General features: G+C 43.8%; 1 protein-coding gene across 1 annotated transcript in view; it reads left to right on the top strand.

Annotated features, from left to right (window-relative positions):
• DNAH9 (dynein axonemal heavy chain 9) overlaps positions 1-24,438 on the top strand; it is a 314,812-nt gene that overhangs the window by 39,022 nt on the left and 251,352 nt on the right. Inside the window, exons 12-17 of the mRNA XM_059380821.1 lie at positions 1,388-1,514; positions 5,383-5,638; positions 7,095-7,336; positions 12,379-12,514; positions 15,956-16,152; positions 16,254-16,678. Of these exons, the coding sequence (XP_059236804.1) occupies positions 1,388-1,514; positions 5,383-5,638; positions 7,095-7,336; positions 12,379-12,514; positions 15,956-16,152; positions 16,254-16,678 (1,383 nt within the window). The remainder of the gene's footprint in view (positions 1-1,387; positions 1,515-5,382; positions 5,639-7,094; positions 7,337-12,378; positions 12,515-15,955; positions 16,153-16,253; positions 16,679-24,438) is intronic.

Raw genomic sequence — 24,438 nt, 5'->3', positions numbered from 1 at the left:
AGCTCCATGGCCCTAATGGACACTCTCCGGGGTAGTGTTGCTGGGAGCGTGAACTTGGCAGAGCTAGAGGAAGTAGGGAGCTCCTCGCTGCACCTTGAGACCAGTGTCGCAGAAAATCACAGCAGCTGCTCACTGAGCGGAAAGCAACAGTTTGTGCTGCAGAAAGAGAAGATGAGTTTTAGAAATACTTCCTGGTTCCTTTCCGAGAAAACACAAGAATGACCATGTGCCCGCACTCCTAGTTATTCCTGCGTTAAAGTGGCAGTGAATCTTCTGTGGGCACGGTTCCGGCTGCCCACACTGCCATGCGGTTAGCAAATCCCAAATCGAGGATGTTGGCTCATCCCCTGACTGGGGGGCCTTTCAGGGCCTCCCCACACCCACCCCACTGTCTCGAGGCACCCCCTGTGGCCTTTGCCTCCCTCTCCAGCCTTGTCCCTGCCCCTTCTGGCCTGAGGGGTTCCCGGATCCCAGGCCACCCTTTCTCACCTCTGCTGGGAGCAATCATTTCACTGCCATACCTCTTCTCCTCTGAGAGTCAGTCAAGCCTTAACGCGGCCCTTCTTCCATGAAGCTTCCCGGCATTCTCCGCATCACACACTCAGCCCGCCGTTGGATACCTCCTATCCTGTCCATCTCTCCAGGACTGTGCTTCCATATTTCCTGCTTAGCTGTGTTCCATGGCATTAGCAGCACTGACCGTGTGGTGTTTCTTCATGGTGTTGACCCTCCAGCCCAGCACGGGGGAGGGGCTCAGTCAGCGTGTAACGACCCACCCACGGGCACCTTGATTTTCTCGAAGATCAGTGTGAGAGCAATCTTAGCCAGTGACTTCTTCCAGCATTTAATGAGACAAATCACAACTCCCTTTACACCCTGCAAAGACTGAAGGGAGCCTTTCTTTCTGCTCTTTGATTTAAGCTGGGCCACCTTTTGAAATGAGGTGATACCTGCAGGAGCTACCAGGCTGAGCCACTGACTCTGAATTAAGAACGGATTGAGGGAAGGACACCTGGGTGGCTCAGTGTAGCGTGGACCTTCAGCACCAGTCAAGATCTCAGGGTCCTGGGATTGAGTCCCCCATTCAGCTTCCCACTCAGCAGGGAATCTGCCTCTCCCTCTGCCCCTCCCCCCCAACTTGTGCACGCATGCGTGCATACACTCACCAGCCCCCCCATAAACAAAAATCTTTAAAAAATAAAAAAAAAAAAGAACAGATTCCAGTGTTTTACCAATAGTATCTTCAGTTCATGATACACATGTGCACACATTCACATGTAGGTATCTGGGCTATATACACGTTAAGATATCTCTGTCTTCACTAGGACTTTGCCAGGTGCTGCTGGGAGGGTGCGTAAGAGGTGGCTGTTCTCTCTGGTTCTGGCAGGTATGAGACGAGACTTTATGAGGACTGGTGTCAGACCGTGTCAGAGAAGTCACAGTACAATCTTTCCCGACCACTCCTGAAACGTGACCCGGAGACAAAACAGATCGCTGTCAACTTTAACCCACAGGTAAGTCAGGCAGCAGGAATTGCCTTTCGGGTTCCTGAAATTGGGTTCCGGCTGATTTCCAAAGCAAAAAGGCTTTTGATAATAATATGCAGAAGCTGTTGAGAATTTCCACCCTGGATCTCTTACTGGGGGGGAATGCTGTGGTGCCATGTTTTCTCAGGTTGTCCGATGGCCGCCTTTTTTTCCCCATGATTGGCCAGTAGATTTGTGTTGATTTTGCACAACAGAAGATATCACAAAATAACTTTTTAAACTTTCCTGTGTGTGATAACAGTTTTACAATGAACTTGCCTTTCCACACAAAGTTAGAATGGCAGTTACACTCAAGATGAACTCACCCAGAATTTTAAATATCTTAGTCTAGATAGACGCTATCTAGAATTCTAGAGGCATATTTAAACAGGTAATAGATATTGCTCCCCATCTTTGGGCAGATGGGGTAACGGCATTACCAGGTAGTACCAGACAGAGCAGACAGCACCTACCTTGAATGCATGTTCCACATGAAGGCCATGGACTAGACGCCGGAGGGCCAACCCAGTGTAAGACCCCATTCCCACCCTCAAGGAACCCAGCTAGTTGGAAGCTAGAACCTCAACATGCAAAGATATATCTTTATTAGATCATTTTGTCCCCCCGGGAGATACTTTGGGTTGTCAAACATGGAGCAGATACCAATGGCATGGGATGAGTAGATTCTAAGAATGCTGCTCAACTCCCTAACAATGCCCAGGACAGCACCCCACAACCCAGTCAGTAGTGCTGAGGTTGAGAGATCCTGCTCCAGGCGATCAGAAGGGCAGAAGACCTTCATGTGGCATCTTTCATGAAAGCCAAAAGCTAGACCATATCAAGAAGTATATCAGAAAAAAATTTTTTCAAAAGTATAGGTTGCATTGAGCTAAAAGCAATTGCCTATTTCTGTCTCAGAGGCATGTTCTCCAGGAATGCACAGAGAAAGCCAGAAATGGAGTTCATAGGATATGAGTGTCTTTTGAGAAAATTACAGTTTAAGTAGAATATCAATTCCGACTGGAATATAAGTCAGCAAAGGGAGTTGGAGGGTCTGTTTCTTCACTTTGGAATGACACAAGCCTGACATTTAAATCATTGAACTCCTGGGCATAATTTTATCAGCAGGCACTCTGAGCGGAGTTGAATGTTAAATGCCCAAAGTGAGGAGTTTCTGGATTACCAACTAGGCCACGGTCTAGATGTTGTAACTGTAAGAATGAAGCCCTCAGGATGAGACGATGTTGAGAATGGACCATGCCTCCTCCGTAGACTCCAGAGCAAGGACTCTCTCTGCCCCAATGCATGGCACGTAGTAGGTGCTTTATAGGTGTTCATAGGTGAGAGGAGGAAAGGGCGGGGGAGGAAAGGAGGGAGGAAAAGGGGAGAGGGAATGAATACCTGACTTATAAAGTGAGTCAGGGGGAGACAACAAATGCACAAGTCAAAGAAGAGCCGTGAACATCCCTTAGCTCCAGCTTTGAGCAATGGGACAATGGCTATGTTAGTAAGAGTGAATAGAGGGACATGACCAGATTTGCCCCTTTGGGGGCCAGGATAGCAATTATATGGGGAAATTTTTATTTTTTTAAGATTTTATTTATTTATTTGACAGACAAACATCACAAGTAGGCAGAGAGACAGGCAGAGAGAAAGGCAGAGAGAGAGGAGGAAGCAGGCTCCCTGGTGAGCAGAGAGCCTGATGCGGGGCTCGATCCCAGGACCCTGGGATCATGACCTGAGCCGAAGGCAGAGGCTTTAACCCACTGAGCCACCCAGGCACCCTGAGAAATGCATTTTTGTAAATTATTTCTCTAAATTATTTTAAATTCCCATTGGCATTTAAATTATTTTCTAGTTTTATCAATCTGTATTTCATTGATCATAGGATGTACTTTTTTTAACATCTCTGAAAATGGCACATGTTTATGGTTTAACACACGACATTTTTCCCCCTTTAGTTGGACATGAAATAATAGTGAATCTTACAGCTGAGGGCATCTTACAGTGAAATAAAATACATTATAAATAATGTTACAGGAAGGTCTTTGGTTATTATTGTATTATTGTATTATTATATCCATCCTGAATGGTTTCTTTGGAATGAATGCCTAGAAATGGGATAAAGGATGTTAACATTGTGAGAATTCACATGTGTATTATCAATTTGCTCTTCAGGAAGATGGAACTCTTGTCATTTTCCTGCCAGAAAGATATCATCTTATTCTCCAAACTGCTTCCAGCATGTACAACTAAATATCTATATATCTATATATAATATCTCGGGATTGTTTTAATTTGTATTTATTAGACCACCAGTAAAGTAGAACTTTCTCATGTGTTCACTGGCCAGTTACAGTTTTTCTATAATCACTTGTTCATGTCTTTCTCCCACTTTGGAGTGGAAGTGCCCTCTTTTCCTCTGAATTTGTCTGAGTATTTGGGCAATATTTGTCAGATATTAAAAAATTTTTGCTTTTGTTTTTTACCAGGTGAGGTGTGTCTTTCATTATGTGAATGATACTTTATGCTTATAAATTCTGTCTTTTATTTTCTGTTTTGTTTTGTTTTGTTTTGTTTTTTGTTTGGAAGGGCCTTCTCTGCCTCAATATCATATAAGCAGCCTCCAGGTTTTAATTTTTTGTTTTTAGTTTTTACATTTGAATTTTAATATCTATCTTGAGCTTATTTCAAAATAAGCTAGGAGGCTGAGGGCATTTCCCTGCTGAATGATTAGCAATTGCCTTAACCCTGAGTAAGCTTGGCTGGGCAGTAGTGAACACTGGCCTAGAACCATTGCAGAGAGAGTAAGAGTCCAGGTGTCTCCATGCAGAGGAAGGGGAGGGAAGCAGAAGAGGGATGGGGAGAATCTGTGGCCTGGTATCTGTTTTGTCCCTCCTACCTATACACATCAGTCCTCATAGGTTCTGAGGTAAACAGAATAAATAAAGGGTGTGGGGCACCAGCGTGGCTCAGTTGGTTGAGCGTCTGCCTCTTGATTTTAGCTCAGGTCATGATCTCAGGGTTGTGGGATGGAGCCCCATATTGGGCTCTATGCTCAGTGCAGAGTTTGCTTATCCTTCTCCCTCTGCTCCTCCCCGATACACTCTCTCTTTCTCTCATAAATAAATAAATAAAATCCGAAAAAAAAAAAAAATGCAAAGGGTGAAGACCAGGATGCCGAAAAGCCCAGCCAAAGGCCTCTTTTTTCACTGGACCACATCTTCTTGGCCTCTCACTTGGGCGGTTCCACCTAATCTAGTACCCACAGAAGTTCAGAGAGGCCTGGGTGACTTCCATTTCCTAGTAGATTAAAACCCAGAGACAAGCCAACACAGGCATCCGGAAACAAAGGGCTATTTCAAATGATTATAGCTAACAGTTAAAGTTGTGCAATGGGCATCTCTTCCCAATTCTGTCAGTGTCTGTGACCATGTGTGTGTCTGATCTGGTTGGAGAGAACAGCAGAAGTCTGAGTTTGGGGCTTCTCAGGCATGTGGCTGGCCTATACCTGGTGATTCCCCTCCCTTGTGCCTTCGCCCCCCCATAAGAATTAACTGGCTCGGTCAGCTGCCTGCCCAGAAACATCAGGCTAGACCTCTCCTGTCACTCATGCCGCCTTCCTTGAGTTTTTTTTTTTTGTTATTGTTGCTCTTTGGGACTTACAGCCCTGGTAAGACTCTCTGCCTCTGAGCCCTCTTCCTTCTGCCTAAAACTCAATTTCCTTTCTCTAGATTTAAGGAACATGTAGAAGCAAAAGAGGAGTCCCAGAAGGTCTCTGGGGTCCTGGGGTTTCTAGTCCTTGACTGATAATTGCTGCTTTTCCCTGCCACTTACCGTTGATTCTCCTCTCCAGCTGATTTCAGTGCTGAAGGAAATGAGTTATCTTGAACCCAGGCAGATGGCGCAGGTTCCTGAGACAGCGGCCACCATGTTCTCCTCCAAGGAATTCTATCGGCAGCTCGTGGCTAAGTTGGAGTTGATGGCCAGTTGGTACAACAAGGTGGTTAAGACTCTTTTGGAGGTGGAATATCCATTAGTGGAGGAAGAGCTGAGGGATATTGATCTCCGTCTGAGAGCTGCGGAGGGGACACTGAACTGGAAAACAGAAGGTAACGGGGCACCGCCTGCAACTTGGTGGGGAGATTGGTGGCGGGGGGGGGGCTGAGATCCTGATGAAGTTGATTGAACCTCGAATGATCCCCCCAGTAATCTGGTTTTGTGTTCGAAACACAAACCTGCCCTCTCAGACAGCAATCCATCGCAGAGAGGGCAAGAAGGGCTTCCATTCCTCGTCTTCTCTTTGGATATGATTGGTAGATTTAGAAAATCTTGTGACTGTGCTCTGGGGGAGACTCTGCATTCTCCAGCATATATTGGGAATGTTAGCTTTTACTATGTTATCCCAATTACTTAATTTTCTTCACTAGACTGTAGACATCTTTTTTTTTTTTTAATATTTATTCATTTGTCTATGAGTGGGAGGAGAAGTAGAGGGAGATAGAGATAGAAAGGGCGAGGAACCCAATCCCCAGCAGACTCCCTGTTGAGCGTGGAGCCCAATGTGGAGCTTGTCCCATGACCCCTGAGGTTGTGACCTGACAAAGATCAAGAGTCGGAGGCTTAACTGACCGGGCCACACAGGCCCCCCTGGACTGTAGTCCTCTCAAATGGGGGTACTATGCTTTTAATTCTCAGGTATCCTCCAATTCACTACTAATCTCATGGATGGTTTAACATTTGCAGGGTACTACATGAGGGACCAGGCAGGGAATATGGGTTATGAGGTATGTGGGACATGGTTCCTACCCTCAAAGGGCTCACATTTAGTTGAGACCACAGACATATGTACAACTCTAAATCATGCAAGACAAGCTACGATAAAAAGCCATCACAGAATTAAAAATACAGCATGGTGAGTCACAGGGGAGGGAGATTAATTCTCATTAGAGTCCTCAAAAGAGGTCGAGTTTCAAAGGAAAGTTACAGTCAACTCCGAAGTCTTGGAATGCCATGTTAAGCGAGTCTGAACTTTATTTTATATGCAAGAGGGAACAATGTTTTCAACATTTAATAAAGCAAAAGTGCTCAAAAATATAAGGTCCATTAATCCAATGAAATCATCCTGGTGCACTGGTATGCCCTAGCCGCTGTGCCAGCTTTTGTGTCCTTGGTTGGTAAGCGTTACCTCTTTGTCTCTTTCCTTCCATAATCAGGGTTATGGACAATTTTGGCTGTTCAACACAACTAAGAAGAAGAGGGCTCTGGTGACAACAAAGTAACCTGTGCAGAAAAGTCTTTTAAAACCTACAAATATTAAGGGGTCTTGACTGGGGTAGTTGGCTAAGCCTTCGGCTCAGGTCATGATTGCAAGGTCCTGAGATCAAAACCTGCATAGGGCTCCCTGCTCTGCGGGGGGGTCTTCTCCTTCTCCTTCTGCCCCCACTCATTCTTTCCCTCAAATGCATAAAATTTAAAAAAAAAAAAACCTACAAATATTAAATCCCTTCCTTTTATGGCAACTAGACCTTAGTGATTTCAATTAATTTTGTTTCTTTGGGGGAGCAGGCATTTTGGATTATGTCATTCAAATCACCAATGGCATTCACGATCTCGAACAAAGAATTCAGAAAGCTAAGGACAATGTGGAAGAGATTCAAAACATCATGAAAACATGGGTGTCTCCGATATTTAAGAGAAAAGACGGAAAAAAGGAATGCCTTCTTTCCATGGACGATCAGCATGATCGTATGGAAAAATACTACAATCTCATCAAAGAATCTGGACTTAAGATTCACGCCCTCGTGCAGGTAATAACCGGCCTCTCAGATACACATACCACTAGCTGAGGGAGGGCACAGGGAATGGTATTTGGGTGTAAGAAATGATTTAAGCAACAGACGCCGTGTCTTCTGCATTCAGGGACGGAGGTGTATAGTGACAGCAAGAGAACTAAAGCTAACAGCTAGGAAGAGAGGCAAGACATTCTGGTATCAGCATGTCAAAATTAATACTTTTTTAATGGTTGTTAAGACACTGGCATGACTTAAGTCCCACGCCAGACTCCAAGGAGATAGAAGGATGTTTCCAGTGCAGAACCCTAAATTAGCATCCTAACTAACCAGCCTCAACTTGCCACAGAGCCCAGTGTGGGCCCCCAGCAGCGTCCCTGTCACCCAGCTCTATCAGCCCAGGGAGGTGGAAGATGAGCCTGGTCTCCCTGCCTGCCTTTGGTAAAGAGAAGAAGCCGTGCAGGCACCTGTACTTGATGCAGCAAGGCTCTGCCCCGCCTGTGATCAGGGCAGCCTCGGGTCTGCTGTCAATGACTGGACCATGGATGGGAGCTCTAAGTGGCCACCAACTTCAGCCCTACCCCAGCCACCTACACCAGCTGTTTCTGGCAGGTTGATCTCAAGCCCAAAGTCAGTACCGAGCCACAGTTGACATTTGGGATGATTTGTGGTCTGAGGCACGTGACATGTACTTTGGACTTGGTTGATTTTCTTCATCTGTCTTCTAGTTCATTAACTTCTGCTGTTTGTTCTTTAGCCTTTCTTTTCTTAATTTGGGGTTATGATGCCCATCTTCCCCCGCCCTACCAACCTCCAAGGGCAGAAACTTAGGGGACAGATTTTAAGTCTTTCTTCTTTTTGAATACAAGCATTTGACATAATTTTCCTTGTTAGCTGTGCTGTAGTTGCATTCCCCAAATTTCACAGGCCTCATTTCCGTTGTCATTCAGCCTTAAATTTTTTTGGCTTGTGACTCATACTTTAACTCAGTAGTCGTTGAGAAGCGCATGGCTTCATTTCGCCATGTTCGGGACTTCTTTGGATAGCCCGATGAAATTGATGTTGAGTTCAGTCCCAGTGTGGTCAGCGAGAGTACTCTCAAAGATCTGAATTATCGGGAACTCCCTGAAACTTTTTCCGTGACCTACAAGTCTGTCTATCTATGGCATGTTCCTTGCACACTTGACAATACATTATTCTTCCATTGTTGGGCATAGTGTCCTATAAATATCAAGTAGTTCAAAGTGGCTGATAGTATTGTGCAGATCTTCTGTATGGTTTCTGAATTTTTTGTCCATTCGTTCTACCAGTTACTGAAGGTAGAGTGCTAAAAGCTCAGCCTGTGACTGTGAATGATGATTTGTCAAAATCTTCAGTGTGGTCAGAGTTCTCATCAAGTATTTGATGTTGTTGACTTTTTTTCTTTTTAAAAAGATTTATTTATTTTATGGGGGGAGGGGCAGAGGGAGGGGCTGGAGGGTCTTAAGCAGACTCTGCACAGAGCATGGAGCCCGATGTGGGGCTCGATCTCGAGACTCTGAGATCACGACCTGACAAGAGTCAGACGCTTCACCGAGGGAGGCACCCCAGTGTCCCTTGATGCTCTTCTGTTACAAACACATTTATAATTATTATAATTTCCTGATGAATTGACCACTTTATACTCATGAAATTCTCTTTTTATTTCTCAGAATACTCCCTTGACCTGAGGCTTCTTTTATCCCGTTAATATTCTCGTCTTACCTTCCAGATTCATCATTCCTTCTTCGTCCTGCCTATCGTCCTGCCCTTCTACGTTTGACCTGTTTGTTTCCTCAGATTCGAAATTCTTCTCTTACAGACCGTATAGTAGAGACTCAGTTTGCTAACAACTTTGCCGATTAACTGGAATGTTCAGACGATGACACTGAACGTAATTATTGCTATGATTGGATTTAGCTCACCATTTTGCTGTTTCCTATTTGCTTCATGTCTGTTTTGCTTTTCTGTTCTTGCTTTCCTACCTTCTTGTTATTAACCATTTTTTTTTTAAATAGTCTGATTTCTCAAGGGGCATTGCATCCTGTGCATGACATTTGCTGTGGTTGTTCTGGGTTACAGTAGGTCTCAAATGAATCCCCATCAGCTTCAGAGTTTTCCTGTGAAATGTTTTCAGTGTGGTTCAATTTGACTCTGACTCTTGATTTCAGCTCAGGTCATGATCCCAGAGTCCTGGGATCGAGTCCCAGATCGGGCTCCTTGCTCAGCAGGAAGCCTGCTTCTCCCTCTCTCTCTCTCTGCTTGTGCTCTCTCTCTCTCTCTGACAAATAAATCAAATCTTTTAAAAAAATAAATATATTTTTTAAGAAATATAAAAGAACTCAAGAGAAAATATTTATAGTATTTTATATTCACCCATATACTCACCATTTCCAGATTTTTTTTTTTTTCTTTCTTGGAAAATGGACCTCCCACCTGTGGTCATTTCTCTGCAGCCTGAAAGATGAAGAACTCCCTTTAGTTTTTCTTGCAGATGCCGTCTACCAATGACACGTGTTCTCAGTTTTTGTTTCTCTGACATGTCCTTATTTCACTTTTGTTTTTGAAGGATAGTTTCATTGGCTATAGAATTCTACATCGACAGTTTTATTTGTCTTAACAAAAGTTATTTTCTTGTCTCCTCCCCTCCCCAGTGTTTCTGAGGAGAAGCCAGCCGTAATTTGTGTCTTTGTTCCTCTCTATATAATGTATTGTTTCTCTCAGGCTGCTTTTAATAGATTCTTTTCTTAATCTTTGTATTTTTTTTTTCATGTCTCACTGCAATGTGCCCAGATAGGTCTGCATTCTGTTCACCCAGCTCGGAGTCTGTGAACCTCTCGAACCTGTTTTTCATCAACTTTGAGGAGTTTTAAATCAAATTATGACACTCTTATCTGCTAATCCCGACATCTGTTTTATTTTCTGAGTCGTCTTTTTTTTTTTTTTTAATGTGACAGAGGTTAATTTTTCTCTCACATAAAATCAATCTGAGGAAGCAGCATTGCAGAATTGGTATGGCAATTATTTGCTGAGTCTGTTTTTTGTGATGATTTCCCCTTTCGGTCAAATGTCACACTTCCCTGCTCCTTGGCCTATCTAGTAATTTTTGTGGTTGTGGTGGTGGTTGTTCTGTTCCAGCCATGTTGGAGGCCACTTTAGAACAGAGTTGTTACTTCCCTTAAGGAGTTTGCATGTTTCCTCTGACAGGCAGTTAACCTACCGGTGGGTCGGCTTCTTCCTGCTGAGGTTCGATGTTAAGCTTTGTGAGGATGGGGTCTAAGGAGACCATACTCTAGGGAAGCTCTAACCCCCAAAGCATGGTGTTTCTGGGGTCTTGGCAACACTCTGGGCCATCTGTCAGGTCTTCTGCTACTTTGGATAGAACACGAACGTTGCCCAGTGCACCCTATGACCGCATGATCTCCGTGCAGCTTACAACTGTGCTCTGCCCAGCCTTATAGAGTCTGGCTCCCGGGATGTGCGGCTTCATGTTCAAATATTCAAGGAGACTCCGTGATCTCTGTAGCCCCAAAACCTCCATTGCCTTTTTTTTTTTTTTTTTTTCCTGCCTGGCAGGAAGGATGTCTGTCATTGTGGTCCTCTTTCCTGAGCCACGGGCACAGTTTGGCACGTGCCTCTAGGTAGAAAGTCAGGGGGTTGCAAAGCTCAACTTGAGGACTTCCTTCTCTGAAGGATCCCATCCCTGTTCTCTAGTTGCTCCCAAAGAACTGTTTCTTGGGAAGGTCTGATCTCATTCCTCTTTCTTGGCTAGAATCAGAAACTCAAGGCATTTCTTTTCCTAGTACATGGAAATTCCAACATTTTTGCTCCTTAGACCATAGTAGAGCTCAGGTAAAACGTGGAAATGTAGAGATAGCCATTCTGATGGTGTGACATTAGGGAGGAGATTGAACAACTACACAAAGCAGTCATAAAACAGAAATATTTAAAAAAATAAAAAGCAGACAGACACACTTAATAACATCTGAGAGCAACTTGATGTTGTCACTGTCTTATGATTTGCGTGGCGATTGGCCTTAAATCATTAAAAAAATTGTCTATCTACTTTGGAAGGAAAGAGGTAGGTAATGTATTTTAGAGTTTTGTCACGTAAAGACAGGATCATGAAGGTTTTTTTTTTTTTTTTTTTTTTTAATCCAGGGGGTTTATACATGGAAATGTTTGTAAAGGGGTGTGCGTCACCTAAAAAATGTACTTCTTTCTGCAAAGTAGTTAGCATTTTGTTTGAAGATCTGGGATAAATGGAAAGTTGATGTCAGAAGGCTTGGTAATGAAAATGGTGATGAGTAAGTGGGATGTCTGTGCCATCCCATCAGGTTTTGGGGGCGGGGAGCACACATGTGTTCCTTTATGTAAATGCATTTTCTTTTTTCCCTCTCTTTAGAGAGGGAGGGGGAGGGGCAGAGAGCCTAGCACAGAGCCTGACGCGGGGCTCGATCTCACCATGCTGAGATTGTGACCGGAGTTGAAATCAAGAGTCAGACATTTAACCAACTGAGTCATCCAGGTGCCCCTATATGTATGCATTTTCTAAGTCACTCAGCATGGTGGTCTTTAGTAGTAAATGCCCCGAACAAAACACTCCAGCTCATTTCTAAGGACTAGCCAGGAAATGGTTTACTTGCTTGAACCCCAAATTTATTACATTCCTTGAATCCTAAAGCCCTCTACCCCTAGCACCCCTTCCTCTCTCTGCCCTAACTTCTGCCTTGATATAGTTTCTTCCACAGCACACCCATCAACACTTATCAATCACACCCAGTGTCCCATTTTTCCTGGGAAAGTGGCCTGACCCCATCCTTCTTTCTCGGGGACAGGATGAGACCCCCATAGTCCCTTCACGTATTAAGTTCATGTTCCTTTCACTCAGTGGTTATACCCATTAGACAGAATGGATTCTATATATGTGTAATAGCAAACATCCCCCGGCCCCAGTGTTGTTTTTTCCCTATTAATGATAACTAGACCAGCCCTTCCATATTATTAAACATGGTTTAAATCCATTCTTCTCTGTTTCATAGGAAAACCTAGGTCTATTTGCAGCAGACCCAACCTCTGATATCTGGAAGACTTACCTCAGCTACATTGATGAGATGTTGCTGGATGGATTTTTTCTTGCCATTGAGTGCTCCCTCAAGTACCTCCTGGAAAACACTGGTATTTACTGGCTTAGGGACATGTGTTATTACTGGAAAGATAACAGTAGCACCTGTTGATGAAAAGTGAAGTGTGATCAAGTGCTTTGTGCATTTTCGCAAAATGTTGCAGATGTGTTGTGAATGGTACCTAGTAAAATAACCAGGGTGCTGAGTTTCTACATTGTTCCCAGAAAAAAAGATTTTTCTCTCTTTAAAACTCAGGTGGTAAGCCAGGCTCTAAGATCGTGAAGCCCATAACAAAAGCAAAAACCCAAGTGCCAATTGAATCTAAATAAAGCTTCATAAAGAGAATGAAGTTGGAGCAGCAGGCAACATAGTTAGTAATGGCGACTTCCTTTGGACTTGGTTCATGGCAGTGGGAGGGGGACGTTCTGTGCCTTCAAGCTTAATGGACTCTATCTCTGTAGCCTTTTGAGAACACAGGGAGGTTGTTGTCGCCAGGTTAAGTGGAAGAAACAGAAGCTTTTCTGTGTGAAAAGAGGCAAGCTGGGGATGAGGTAGTTTTTGCAAGGAAAAGGAATGTTGAGATTGTGGGCTTTCTCTGAAGCTGTTAAAAAAAAATAGCTTTGAATTTGTGATGGAAAAACTGAGTTAAGGTACACAGGGCCAACCTTGGCTAGTAAGTGGTAGGATGGAAAGAGAGGAAGAGTTGACACTTCGTGTTCTAGTAGATTCTGAGGAGCTTGGTGTAAGGGTCCCATTGGCAAAGTTGTCAGAATGGAAAGGCTGAGGTGAATAGTTTGAAGCCAGAGGATGAAGGCGTTTAAGAGAGTTTAAGGTGTCAAGTCCAACCCAGGGAAAGAAAGAGAATCCAGTGGTAAGATGGGTAGGTCACGATCCATGTCCAGATACCCACCCAGCCCAAATAAGAGGGCATGAGGGTACTGGGCTGAGGATACAAAGGGAAGCAAGGCCAGCTCTGGGTGTAGCGAAGATGGGCAAACCTCCAGTGGTCTTAGTAGGTGGAGTGGCTGAGATCAGAGACATGCTCTTTGTCTGCAAGGTGCTCCACAAAAGGATATGGGGCAGCAAGAAACAGGCTCCAGAAGAGTCAGCATGGTGGCGGGGGATCACCTTCTAGAGCCTGGGGGCAAGTAGCCAGTGGGGCATGGAGCAGAGCCACTGAGACTGGAGAACTGGCTCCTAGGGACCAACAGTGTTCACCTTAGTGGACCAACCAAACCTCATCCAGCACTGGAGGTTCACAGGGCCTCAGCCATCCTCTAGAAGATTCTAGAAGTTGCCCCGGCACACTTGGCACAGGCACTGCATGGGAAATATTTCCTAAACATAGTGACTCCATGCTCGACTGATGCCTATCCAGCTCTCCCAATCTGAGCTGTCCGGTGGGGGAGCAAGAGGATGGAGAGGGCATGGTGTGGTCCTTCAAGATTGCCAAAGTGACTTTCTCTCCATGGAACTGGCGGAAAGGAGAAAGGTACTTTCTTCATGATATAGAATGGGCAGGAGCTGGACTTGGCAGGTGCTGGAGTCAAGGAATTCTAGATGAAATTTTGAAGGGACTGGTTCTCTAAGCGGGGAGGAGAAGGAACCTAGGAAGGGTAGCTTCTGAGAAGAAGAAAAGCACTGTGACCCTTTGCATAGCCCGGCTGGACCGCTCTATCCTTCCAGCCCTCCTTCAGTGTTTCCACCTTCTTGTGCTCGGTGAGCCCAGCACCATTTCCACGGCTTGGGCTGGATTCCCTGTCACCTCTTAAAATGCAAACCTTGCCTAGGTCCAATGCTACCCACTCTGTCCAGAAGTGCTCTTCCCCCTCTTAACCCCTAAAGTGACTGACTTGTACGAAGTTGGTGGAACCACCAAGATAATCTGACTTATATGGTCATGATGATGTCATTGCATCGAACCTTAGGATTAAGTTCTCACAGCAGCACACGGGACAGAAATCTCTGGAGTCAAAATGACCTCATGAGTCTTTTGCATCCTATAAATTGTATATAACCCGATCTATTAAAATTGTCAGTATCTCATGCATATAGTAACGCAGAATATATCATGAGTACATATGCAAATCATAGGTATTAAAAAAAAACAACTCTTCCAGGATAGTGTAATTTCTGTGCATTCCCTCCATATATGCTTTTGATGAGACACTCCTGAATCCAGGAATGCAAATTGATCAGCCCCACAATTTTGAAGGCAAGGCCTTGGTCTTATAGAGCTTTGAGTCTCCCACTGTGGCTTTAGCTGGGGTGAATGATGAAGCTGTGGTAGCCAGAGCCCCATCAATATTGTGGCTTCCAGGACCAAGAGGTCTAGCCCCTAAGTTCTAGATTAAGGGGAGTGCTTCTGGTTAGTGGATTGGTTCCCACCGTGCTGTGGTTCCACACGTTCAAGGACCTTGCCTTCATTTCTTTGGTTGAGCTGGGTCACCACCACAGCCTGGCTCTTGTCCATGAGCGGGGAAGAGTGTGGAGACGGCTCCCGTGCTGTCTCCAGGGCCACAGCCACAGAAGTGGCAACCATTGCTCTTCCCCACATGCCAACAGTGAGCTAACCCTCTTGTCAACGTGACCACAGGCAGGGCTGGGAAAGGCAGCCACACGTGCCCACTCTTCCCTCTGCTTCTGGGGGGAGAGGGGTAATGGATTCCCGGGGGTTTCCACCACCCACAGCATCCAGCACATCATGGTCTCCCAAATATTTCCACAGTCAAGGAGACCTACGAATGTAAGCGGTTATTAATAAAAGTTTAAGCACCTCATCTTGTCCTTGCAACATTTCGCTCCCTGTTATATTTTGATTTAAATTTAGCAAGGCAAGTTAGTCTAGCAAGTAATCAGGGACCTGTTAATTATTTATACTGTTTTTAAATTTTTTACGACTCTGGGACCACAGAATTGAAAGAGGTTCGGTTTTCACAGAAAAAGATCAGAACAGAGAGGGTGGTAACCTGTTTTTTCCTGCCAAAGCGTGTCACAGCGCACCTAGTGGCTACCCGTGGAATTGCATGGGGTGTGCCTAGAGGGAAATCAGCTGCTTTGGAGAAATGAGCTTTGCATAATCAACCTGTTCTCAACTAGAGGCCATTCCACATCCCCTCACCTCCGCCCCGTCGTTCCCCCAACCTAGGCATTTGGGAATGTGGAAAGGGACTGGCTTGGGTTGTCCAGTCCCTGGGACGTGCCCTCCAAGGACAGGAGGGTAAATGTCCTACAATGCCCAGCACAGCCCAGCGCAAGAATTGGCCTATTCAAAATGTCATTGGTTCCCCTGTTGGTAAACACTGCAAGACTGTTACCCTCACCTTTTCTTGGGCGGGGGGAGGAGTTAGCAAATTTTACATTTCCATTTTCCTCTGCCCAAATAGCTTAGAGCAAGGAAAGAAATATTCAGAGCATCTTAAAAACAGGTACTGCCCTGTGCCCATTTTAACCATTCTCGTTTTTGTGTGAGCATGCTTTCCTTGTTTTTCAGAAAATAAGGCAGGCCTCACCCCGATATTTGAAGCCCAGCTGAGCTTAGCCATACCGGAATTAGTTTTCTCTCCGTCCTTGGAGTATGGGGTGAAGGGCGGTTTCTATGATGCTGTTGAGGGTCTGGTCACCAGCATTTTTGGAATATCGTCCCTCGTGCCCCGGCTTTCCCCCCAGAATGGCTCTCCCCACTACCAGGTACTAACCAGCAAGCCCCTCCCACCGGCTGCCAGCCTAATCTGCAGACTTCTGGAAAAGGCTAGGCCTAACCCCCTGCTGTTGCCTCGCCCCTCCCCCAGGCGGACATGGAGGGCATGGCCCCCTTGGTGAGAATGAGGAATGCGCTCCTGGACAGGGTGCAGAGCATGCTGGCCCTCTGCTGCAACTATCGTAACGCCTTCAGCCAGTACTCCTACCTGTACGTGGAGGACCGGGGGGAGACTCTGAGCCAGTTTCTGCTGTATGGGCGTGTCCTCACCCCCGAGGAGATGGAAGCCCATGCAGAAGACGGCATTCCGGAGAACCCTCCTCTTCTGCATCAGTTTAAGGCCCAGATCGACTCCTATGAAAACCTCTATGAAGAGGTGTGCAGGCTGGATCCCATCAAGGTGTTTGATGGCTGGATGAAAATTGACCTCCGACCCCTGAAAGCAACCCTGCTCAATGTCATCAAGAGGTGGAGCCTCATGTTCAAACAGCATCTCGTTGACTTTGTCACCAACAGGTACTACCGCTGTTCTGGTTTCCTCCAGCCTCCCAGGCTGTGGGGGACACCCTGGTTTTCATTTCTCCCCAATGGCTTCATTGGTTCAATCAAAAATGAAAACAACTGGTTGAGGTTCCAGGCCCTTGGTTACCGGTGATGGCTTTGGTTCTGCCCTTACCTCGGTTCACCAGATGAGGCCTCCTTTTCTGTTATTTTCCATTTGGTGCCCCGTGTGTGCAAAGCACCCAGGAAGTGGTAAATAATGTTCTAGGTGATAATAGAGCTCCGAGCTCCCTTTGCCACCCTAACTGAGAAATCTCTTTAAGCCTGGAAAACAGAGGGGGTCTCATGGGCCTCCTAGACTTTATTTCTACCCCTTGCTTCTTGTCTCAGATTATCCAGCTGTACCAAGGGCAAGTCACTGAGTCCCCACACCCCCCGATGCCTGTCTGTGCTATCCTAGCCAAGGGACAGACTGGATCTGCCATGGTCTGTTCCCCTGAGCACTTCAACTATCCAGCACTTGCATATCTGCCACCATTAGAAGCTCAGCTACCACCCCAGTCAGAAGCCTGTGGCAGCAGGTGTGGGGGGGAAGGCACAGCCCTTCTGTGCAGCCCTCCTGCTTTGGGTGTCAGCTGTGGCCCCAGGAAAGCCAACCTGACCCCTTCCTTGAGTTTGGGGTAGTCTTGCTTAATGCTACTGCTGCCTTGTTCACTGATCTAGCCCTGGGAGCAGAAAGGAAATAGTCTCCCTATCAAGGATGGGTCTATTTGCAAATGAATTCTAAGAGAATTTGCAAGGGTGATGGTCCTCCTGCTCTAGGAAACTGCAAGAGAGCATTGTGAGATGGTTTAAGTGGATTTCCCCAGTGTTCTTTTTATTTTATTTTATTTTATTTCACAGAGAGAGAAATTACAAGTAGGCAGAGAGGAAGGCAGAGAGAGAGAGGAGGAGGCAGATACCCTGCTGAACAGAGAGCCGGTTGCGGGGCTCGATCCCAAGACCCTGGGATCATGACCTGAGCCGAAGGCAGAGGCTTTAACCCACTGAGCCACCCAGGCACCACTCCCCAGTGTTCTTTAAGAAGAGCCCAGTTTCATGTGTCTGTTAGCCATTTGTATGTCTTCTTTGGAGAAGTGTCTGTTCACATATTCTGCCCATTTTCTGACTTGATTATCTGTTTTCTGGGTGTTGAGTTTGAGAAGTTCTTTATAGATCTTGGATATCAGTCATCAGGGAAATTCAAATCAAAACAACATTGAGATACCACATTACACCAGATAGAATGGCAAAAATCAACAAGGCAAGGAACAATATATTTTGGAGAAGTTGTGGAGAAAGGGGAACCCTCTTACACTGTTGGTGGAAATCCAAATTGGTGCAGCCACTCTGGAAAACAGTGTGGAGGTTCCTCGAAATATCAAAAATAGATCCACCTTGTGAAATGGCAATAGCACTACTAGGAATTTACCTCAAAGATACAGATGTAATGAAAAGGGCCATATGCACCCCAATGTTCATAGCAGCAATGTCCACAATCGCCAGACTGGAAGGAGCCAAGATACCCTTCAACAGATGAATGGATAAAGATGGGGTCCATATACACAATGGAATATTACTCAGCCATCAGAAGGGATGAATACCCAACTTTTGCATCAACAGGGATGGGACCAGAGGAGATTATGCTGAGTGAAATAAATCAAGCAGACAAAGTCAATTATCATGGTTTCACTTATTTGTGAACCATGAGGAATAGCATGGAGGATATTAGGAGAAGAGAAAAGTGAAGGGGGAGAAATTGGAGGGGAGAGGAACCTTGAGAGACTATGGACTCCGGGAAACAAAAGGAGGGTTTTAGAAGGGAGGGTGGTAGGGGGTGGGTGAGCCTGGTGACGGGTATTAAGGAGGGCACGAATTACATGGGGCACTGGGTGTTCTACACAATGAATCATGGAACACTATATCAAAAACTAATGATGTACTGTATGGTGACTAACATAACACAATAATTTAAAGAATAAATAAAAAGAATAAAAAAGAAGAGCCCAGTTTCCCAAAATTCACAAGAACTGCAGCTCACTGAGGAACTGAGAGACAAGAAAGGAAAACACTGGGAAGAGGTGGGGTAGAAACAGAGATGTCTCTGAGTGTAGCTGTTTCATAGTCCCTCCTCAATGGTAGGTCTGGCCTTCTAAGGACATGGAGGCGTGTTTCAAATTGTAGGTCCTATTATTATTTATGTGTGGCCGGGCCAGCCAAGAGACTCAATGGGAAATGACTGCCATTGGAAAGGTAGTTGGTTATACTCAGATTCTAAGATGACAAGACACACTATGTTCTATGGGGCCACACAGGGTGGCACTAGGGTCGATCAGGCCGAGGCGATGATGGGAAAACAGGGGCAGGAGACTTTATTGTGCTTTCCGTGGGAAAAAAAAATCATTAAGATAGGATCAGTGGGATGAGAATGGGCCCTTTTGAGTGATCTCAGCAGGCTCTGGGATCAGAGGGCCACTGTCTAGTTTTTTGGATCCTGATCCTGGAGTTATTAAGGTAGGTATGTAGTGGTCTGGAGTGTGATAGCCAGATGGAGGAGGTGGTTGGAGACACGGATGGACTCCTGTTTGATTGGTTTGTATAGGAGAGGCATGCTCGAAGGCAAATCACTTTTAGCTCCTCTAGGAACTGGTCCGCCAGGTCTGGGAAAAGAGGAAGTCCCTCTAGGGTGGGTAAGACCTCAGAGTACACGGCTGATACAGGATACAGTGATGGCAGTGGCCAGGTGCCTCAAGCAGGTACGGCTTCATAGGATCTGCTGGTAGAGGTAATAGGATAAAGGCACAGAGTTCTTGTCCTCAGTGCCTCCCAGTGCTGTCAGTGTGTAGTCCATATTTGGCATTCCTGTGATCATGAAGAAAGTGGCTCATCTTTGTATGTTTGTGGTCAGTTTCATGCTTCCCCTTCTTTGCCCGTATGGAGCTCTTGCCCACTTCTGTGCGGACTCTATTTTTTCATGTGTGATAATTAGAATCTTTTCTTTTTGATATTTGATATATACTGGGTGTAATCCTATGCTAATTGTATATATTGCAAATGCAGTCGCCCTTTGAGTGGCCTGACTTCCCACCACCTTTACAGTATGTTTGCCTCATCACATAGCCCAAGGAGTTCATCGTTTTTCTAACACTGCATCCTTTTGTCTTGTTACATAAATCCCTTTCACCCTGAGATCCTAGTGATGCTCTCCTATGCCCTTTCCTAAAAGGTTTGTGGTTTTATATTTCTCATTCCATAGCTCCTTGTCTGCTCTTGCCTTGTATGACAAAGTCCTAATTGCTCTAGTTTTGTCCTAAATCTCAGTATCTAGCAGGGCAAGTCCCTGCCTTGTTCATTGTCATTAAGACTGTCTCCAGGATTCTTGGCTCTGGCTATTCCATGAAAATTGATAAAAATCCATTTGTAGGAGAGGAAATGTGTTGGGATTTTGATTATATTTGCAGTGACTATTGTTTGATTTGAGGACAATGGTCGTCCTTCTTCACAGAGTGTTCCTGCCCAAGAACACGTCATCTTTCCATTTCTGTATGCCTTTAATGTCTTTCAATGACATTTTGTAATCATTACCTTTAAAATAAGTCTCATGACTTTAAGATTCATTCCTAGGTATTTTAATTTCGGGCTCCTGGTACAAACGATATTTTAAAAATCGTATTTTCTGTGGAAATGGAATTGATTTCTGTCTATTGATTTTGTATCAACCATCTCCGCTAAATTAACTTATTAATTGCAGTAAGTTAGCAGTGCACTCTTTTGGATTTGCTGTTAACATAGTCATCATCTACAAATTTATGATAGTTTTATTTCTTCCTTCTCAGTGTTTTTATTTTTAATACATTTTTATCACTATTTTGTTCTTGCCACACTGGCTAGGACTTGAGGTTTATTGTTGAATAAAGTGATAATGACAGGTACCCTTATCTTGTCCGATCTTAAAGGGGAATACTATAACATTTCACCACTAAGTATAACATTTGCTGTGAGGTTTTTTGTTGCGTTTTTTTTTAATATTTTATATATTTATTTGAGAGAGAGAGAGAGAGAAAGCAAGCAGAGAAAGGAGCAAAAGGAGAGGGACAAGCAGAGTCCGCCCTGAGCATGGAGCCCAGTGTGGGGCTCGACCCAGTAACACTGAGATCATGACCTGAACCGAAATCTGAAGTTAGATGCTTAACCAACTGAGTCACCCAGGCGCCTCTTGCTATGGGTTTTTGTGGATTCTATTTATGGAATTAAAGAAGTTCCTTTATTTTTTTTTAAGTTTATTTTTTATTTTTAGTAATCTCCATAATCAGTGTGGGGCTCGAGCTCACAACCCCCAAGATCAAGAGTCACATGCTCTCCCAACTGAGCCAACCAGGGGCCCCTAAAGAAATTCCCTTCTATTCCTAATTTGTTAAGGGGATTTAACATAAATGGAGATAACATTTTATGAAGTGCTTTTTCTAACTCCGTTAAGAGAATTCTGGTTTTTTTCCATCGAAATGTTAAAGTGGTGAATATACTGGTTTCTAGTATTAAGTCACCTGGGGTTTACTGAGAAAAGCCCAAAATCCCAACACAAAGTATTATCTTTTCCAATATATCCACTGATTGATTTTGTTTGCGAATATATTGGTTATTGTTGATGTGTCTCTGTTTGAGAGTGAGATTGGCCTTGTCTCTTCCTTTCATCTCAACTTGCTCTGTGGTTTTGTTAGTTTCGTAAAATGAGTCAGGAAGTAATCCTTCCTGTTTATTCTCTGGAAGAGTTAGTGTAAGATTAGAACTCTCTGATCCTTGAAGACTTGATTTAAATCTCCTATTGAACATCTGGGCTCAGTATTTTCTTTCTGATGAGATGTTTACCTATAATTTCTCTAACGGTTATAGGGATATTAAGGTTTCCTATTCCTTATGAAGTCACCGTTCTATAGGAATATAGCCACTTCATGTAAATCTTTAAATTATTGTCATAACATTCATAATATTCTCTTAATCTGTTTACTCTCCCCAGAATCTATGATTATGTCCCTCTTCTCATTTCTATTCATTTCTACTTGCGCTTTCTGACTACTTTGATTAATCTTGCCAGAATTTGCAAAGAGCTATCTTATAAACTTATTGATCCTCTTTATTATAATTTAATTTCTATTTCAAAAATTTATTCTTTTATGTTTATTATGTCCATCTGTTCCTTTGTATTTATTTTTTTCCTCTTGGATAAGTTAAAGTGAATACTTTGCTCCTTCACTTTGAGCCATTTTTGTTAATGTAACAATAACACTTATGAATTCCTTTCTCAGTACAATTTTCCTACATCTTACAACCTTAGAATGTGATATTTCCATTATAATTTAGTTCTAAGTATTTTTAATACCCATGATGATTTGTTCATATATGTTTAATATTTCCAGGGGCATCTGGGTGGCTGAGTGGGTTAAGCGTCTGCCTTTGGCTCAGGTCATGATTCCAGGGTTCTGGGATCGAGCCTCACATCAAGCTGTCTGCACAGCGGGGAGCCTGCTTCTCCCTCTCCCACTGCCCCTGCTTGTGTTCCCTTTCTCTCTCTCTCTCTCTCTCTCTCTCTCTCTCTGTCAAAAAAATAAATAAATAAAATCCTTAAAAAGAAAAGTATTTCCAAACATAGGGTGTTTTGAGTGATTTTACTTTTAAGATTTTAGCTTTAATTCCAGTGTAGTTAACAAACAGTGTTATATTAGTTTCATGTGTACGATTGAGGGATTTGACAATTCTGTGTATTAGTGTCCGTCACGACAAGTGTGCTCTCTAATCCTCCTCTCCTGTTTCACCCATCCCCCACCCACTTCCAATCTGGTGACCATCAATGGGTTCTCCCTAGTTAAGAGTCAGTTTCTTGTTTTGCCTCTTTGCTTTCCTTAATTCGTTTGTTTTGTTTCTTAAATTCCACATATGAGTGGAATTTGTCTTTCTCTCATTGACCTGTTTTGCTTAGCATTATGTTACCTAGCTCCATATCCATGTTGTTGCAAATGGTGAGGTTTCATTCTTTTTTATGACTAATAATCCATTCTGTATATAGACCACATCTTTTTTATCCATTCGTCTGTCGATGGACACTTGGCTGCTTCCATAGTTTGGCTACTGTATATAATGTTGCCATAAATGTAGGGCGGCATATAGGCTTTCAAATTAGTATTTTGTATTTTGGGGGTAAATACCCAGTAGTGCAATTACTGGATCACAGGGTGATCACTCAAAAACACTATTTTTGAGTGTTTGAGGAACTTCCGTACTGTTTTCTACAGTTCGCGTTCCTACCAACAATGTGAGGTTTCCCCTTTCTCCACATTCTCACCAACACCTGCTGTTTCCTGTATTGTTGATTTTAGCCATCCCAACAAGTGAGGTGATGTCTCATTGTAGTTTTGATTGATATTTTCCCGATGCTGAGTGATGCCTAGCACTTTTTCATATGCCATCTGTATGTCTTTTCTGCAGAAATGTCTATTCATGTCTTCTGCCCATTGTTTTAAAATTTTTATTTATTTTTTAAATTTCTTTTCAGTGTTCCAGAATTCATTGTTTATGCACCACCAATGCTCCATGTAATACATGACCTCTATAATACCCACCACCAGGCTCACCCAATCTCCTACCCCTCCCCTCCAAAACCCATATATTGTTTCTCAAAGTCCACAGTCTCTCATGGTTCGTCTCCTGCCTCCAATTTCCCCCAACTCCATTCTCTCCATCTCCCCATGTCCTCCATGTTACTCTTTATGGTCCACAAATAAGCAAAATCATATGATAATTGACTCTCTCTGCTTGACTTATTTCACTCAGCATAATCTCCTCCAGTCCCATCCATATTGATACAAAAGTTGGGTATTCATCCTTTCTGATGGAGGCATAATACTCCATAGTATATATGGACCACATCTTCTTTACCCATTCATCCATTGAAGGGCATCCTGGTTCTTTCCACAGTTTGGTGACTGTGGCCATTGCTGCTATGAACATTGGGATACAAATGGCCCTTCTTTCCACAAAATCTGATCTTTGGGGTAAATACCCAGTAGTTCTTCTGCCTGTTTTTTAATGGGATTATTTGTTTTGGGGGTATTGAGTTGTGCAAGTTCTTTGTATATTTTAGATATGAACCCTTTATTGGATATGTCCTTTGCAAATATCTTTTTCCATTCAATAGGTTGTCTTTTAGTTTTGTTGATCCCTTCTCTGTGCAGAAGCTTTTTATTTTTATGTAGTCCAACAGTTGATGTTTGTTTTTGTTTTCTGTGCCTCAGTAGACATATCTAGAAAGATATGTTGCTATGGTGTTGCTATGGCCAGTGTCAGAGAAAGTACCGCTTATGCTCTCTTCTAGGATTTTTATCGTTTCTGGTCTCACATTTGGGTCTCCATTTTTAGTTTATTTTTGTGTGTTGTGTGGTCTAGTTTCATTCTTTTGCATAGAGCTTTTGCATAGAGCTGCCAGTTTTCCCAGTACCATTCGTTGAAGAAACTTTTCCCCATTGCATGTTCTTGCCTCTTTTGTCAAAGATTAATTGACCATATAATCTTGGGTTTGTTATGAGACTTTCTATCCTGTTCCATTGACCTATTTGTCTGTTTTTGTGCCAGTACTATACTGTTTTGATTACTACAGCTTTGTATTATATTTTGAATCCTGGGATTGTGACACTTTCAGTTTTGTTTTGTTTTGTTTTCCTGTTTGTTTTGGCTTTATTTAGGTG

Source organism: Mustela nigripes, chromosome 16, assembly GCF_022355385.1.
Source record: "Mustela nigripes isolate SB6536 chromosome 16, MUSNIG.SB6536, whole genome shotgun sequence".
NCBI lineage: Eukaryota > Metazoa > Chordata > Mammalia > Carnivora > Mustelidae > Mustela > Mustela nigripes.
This window is presented reverse-complemented; position numbering and strand designations above follow the sequence as displayed.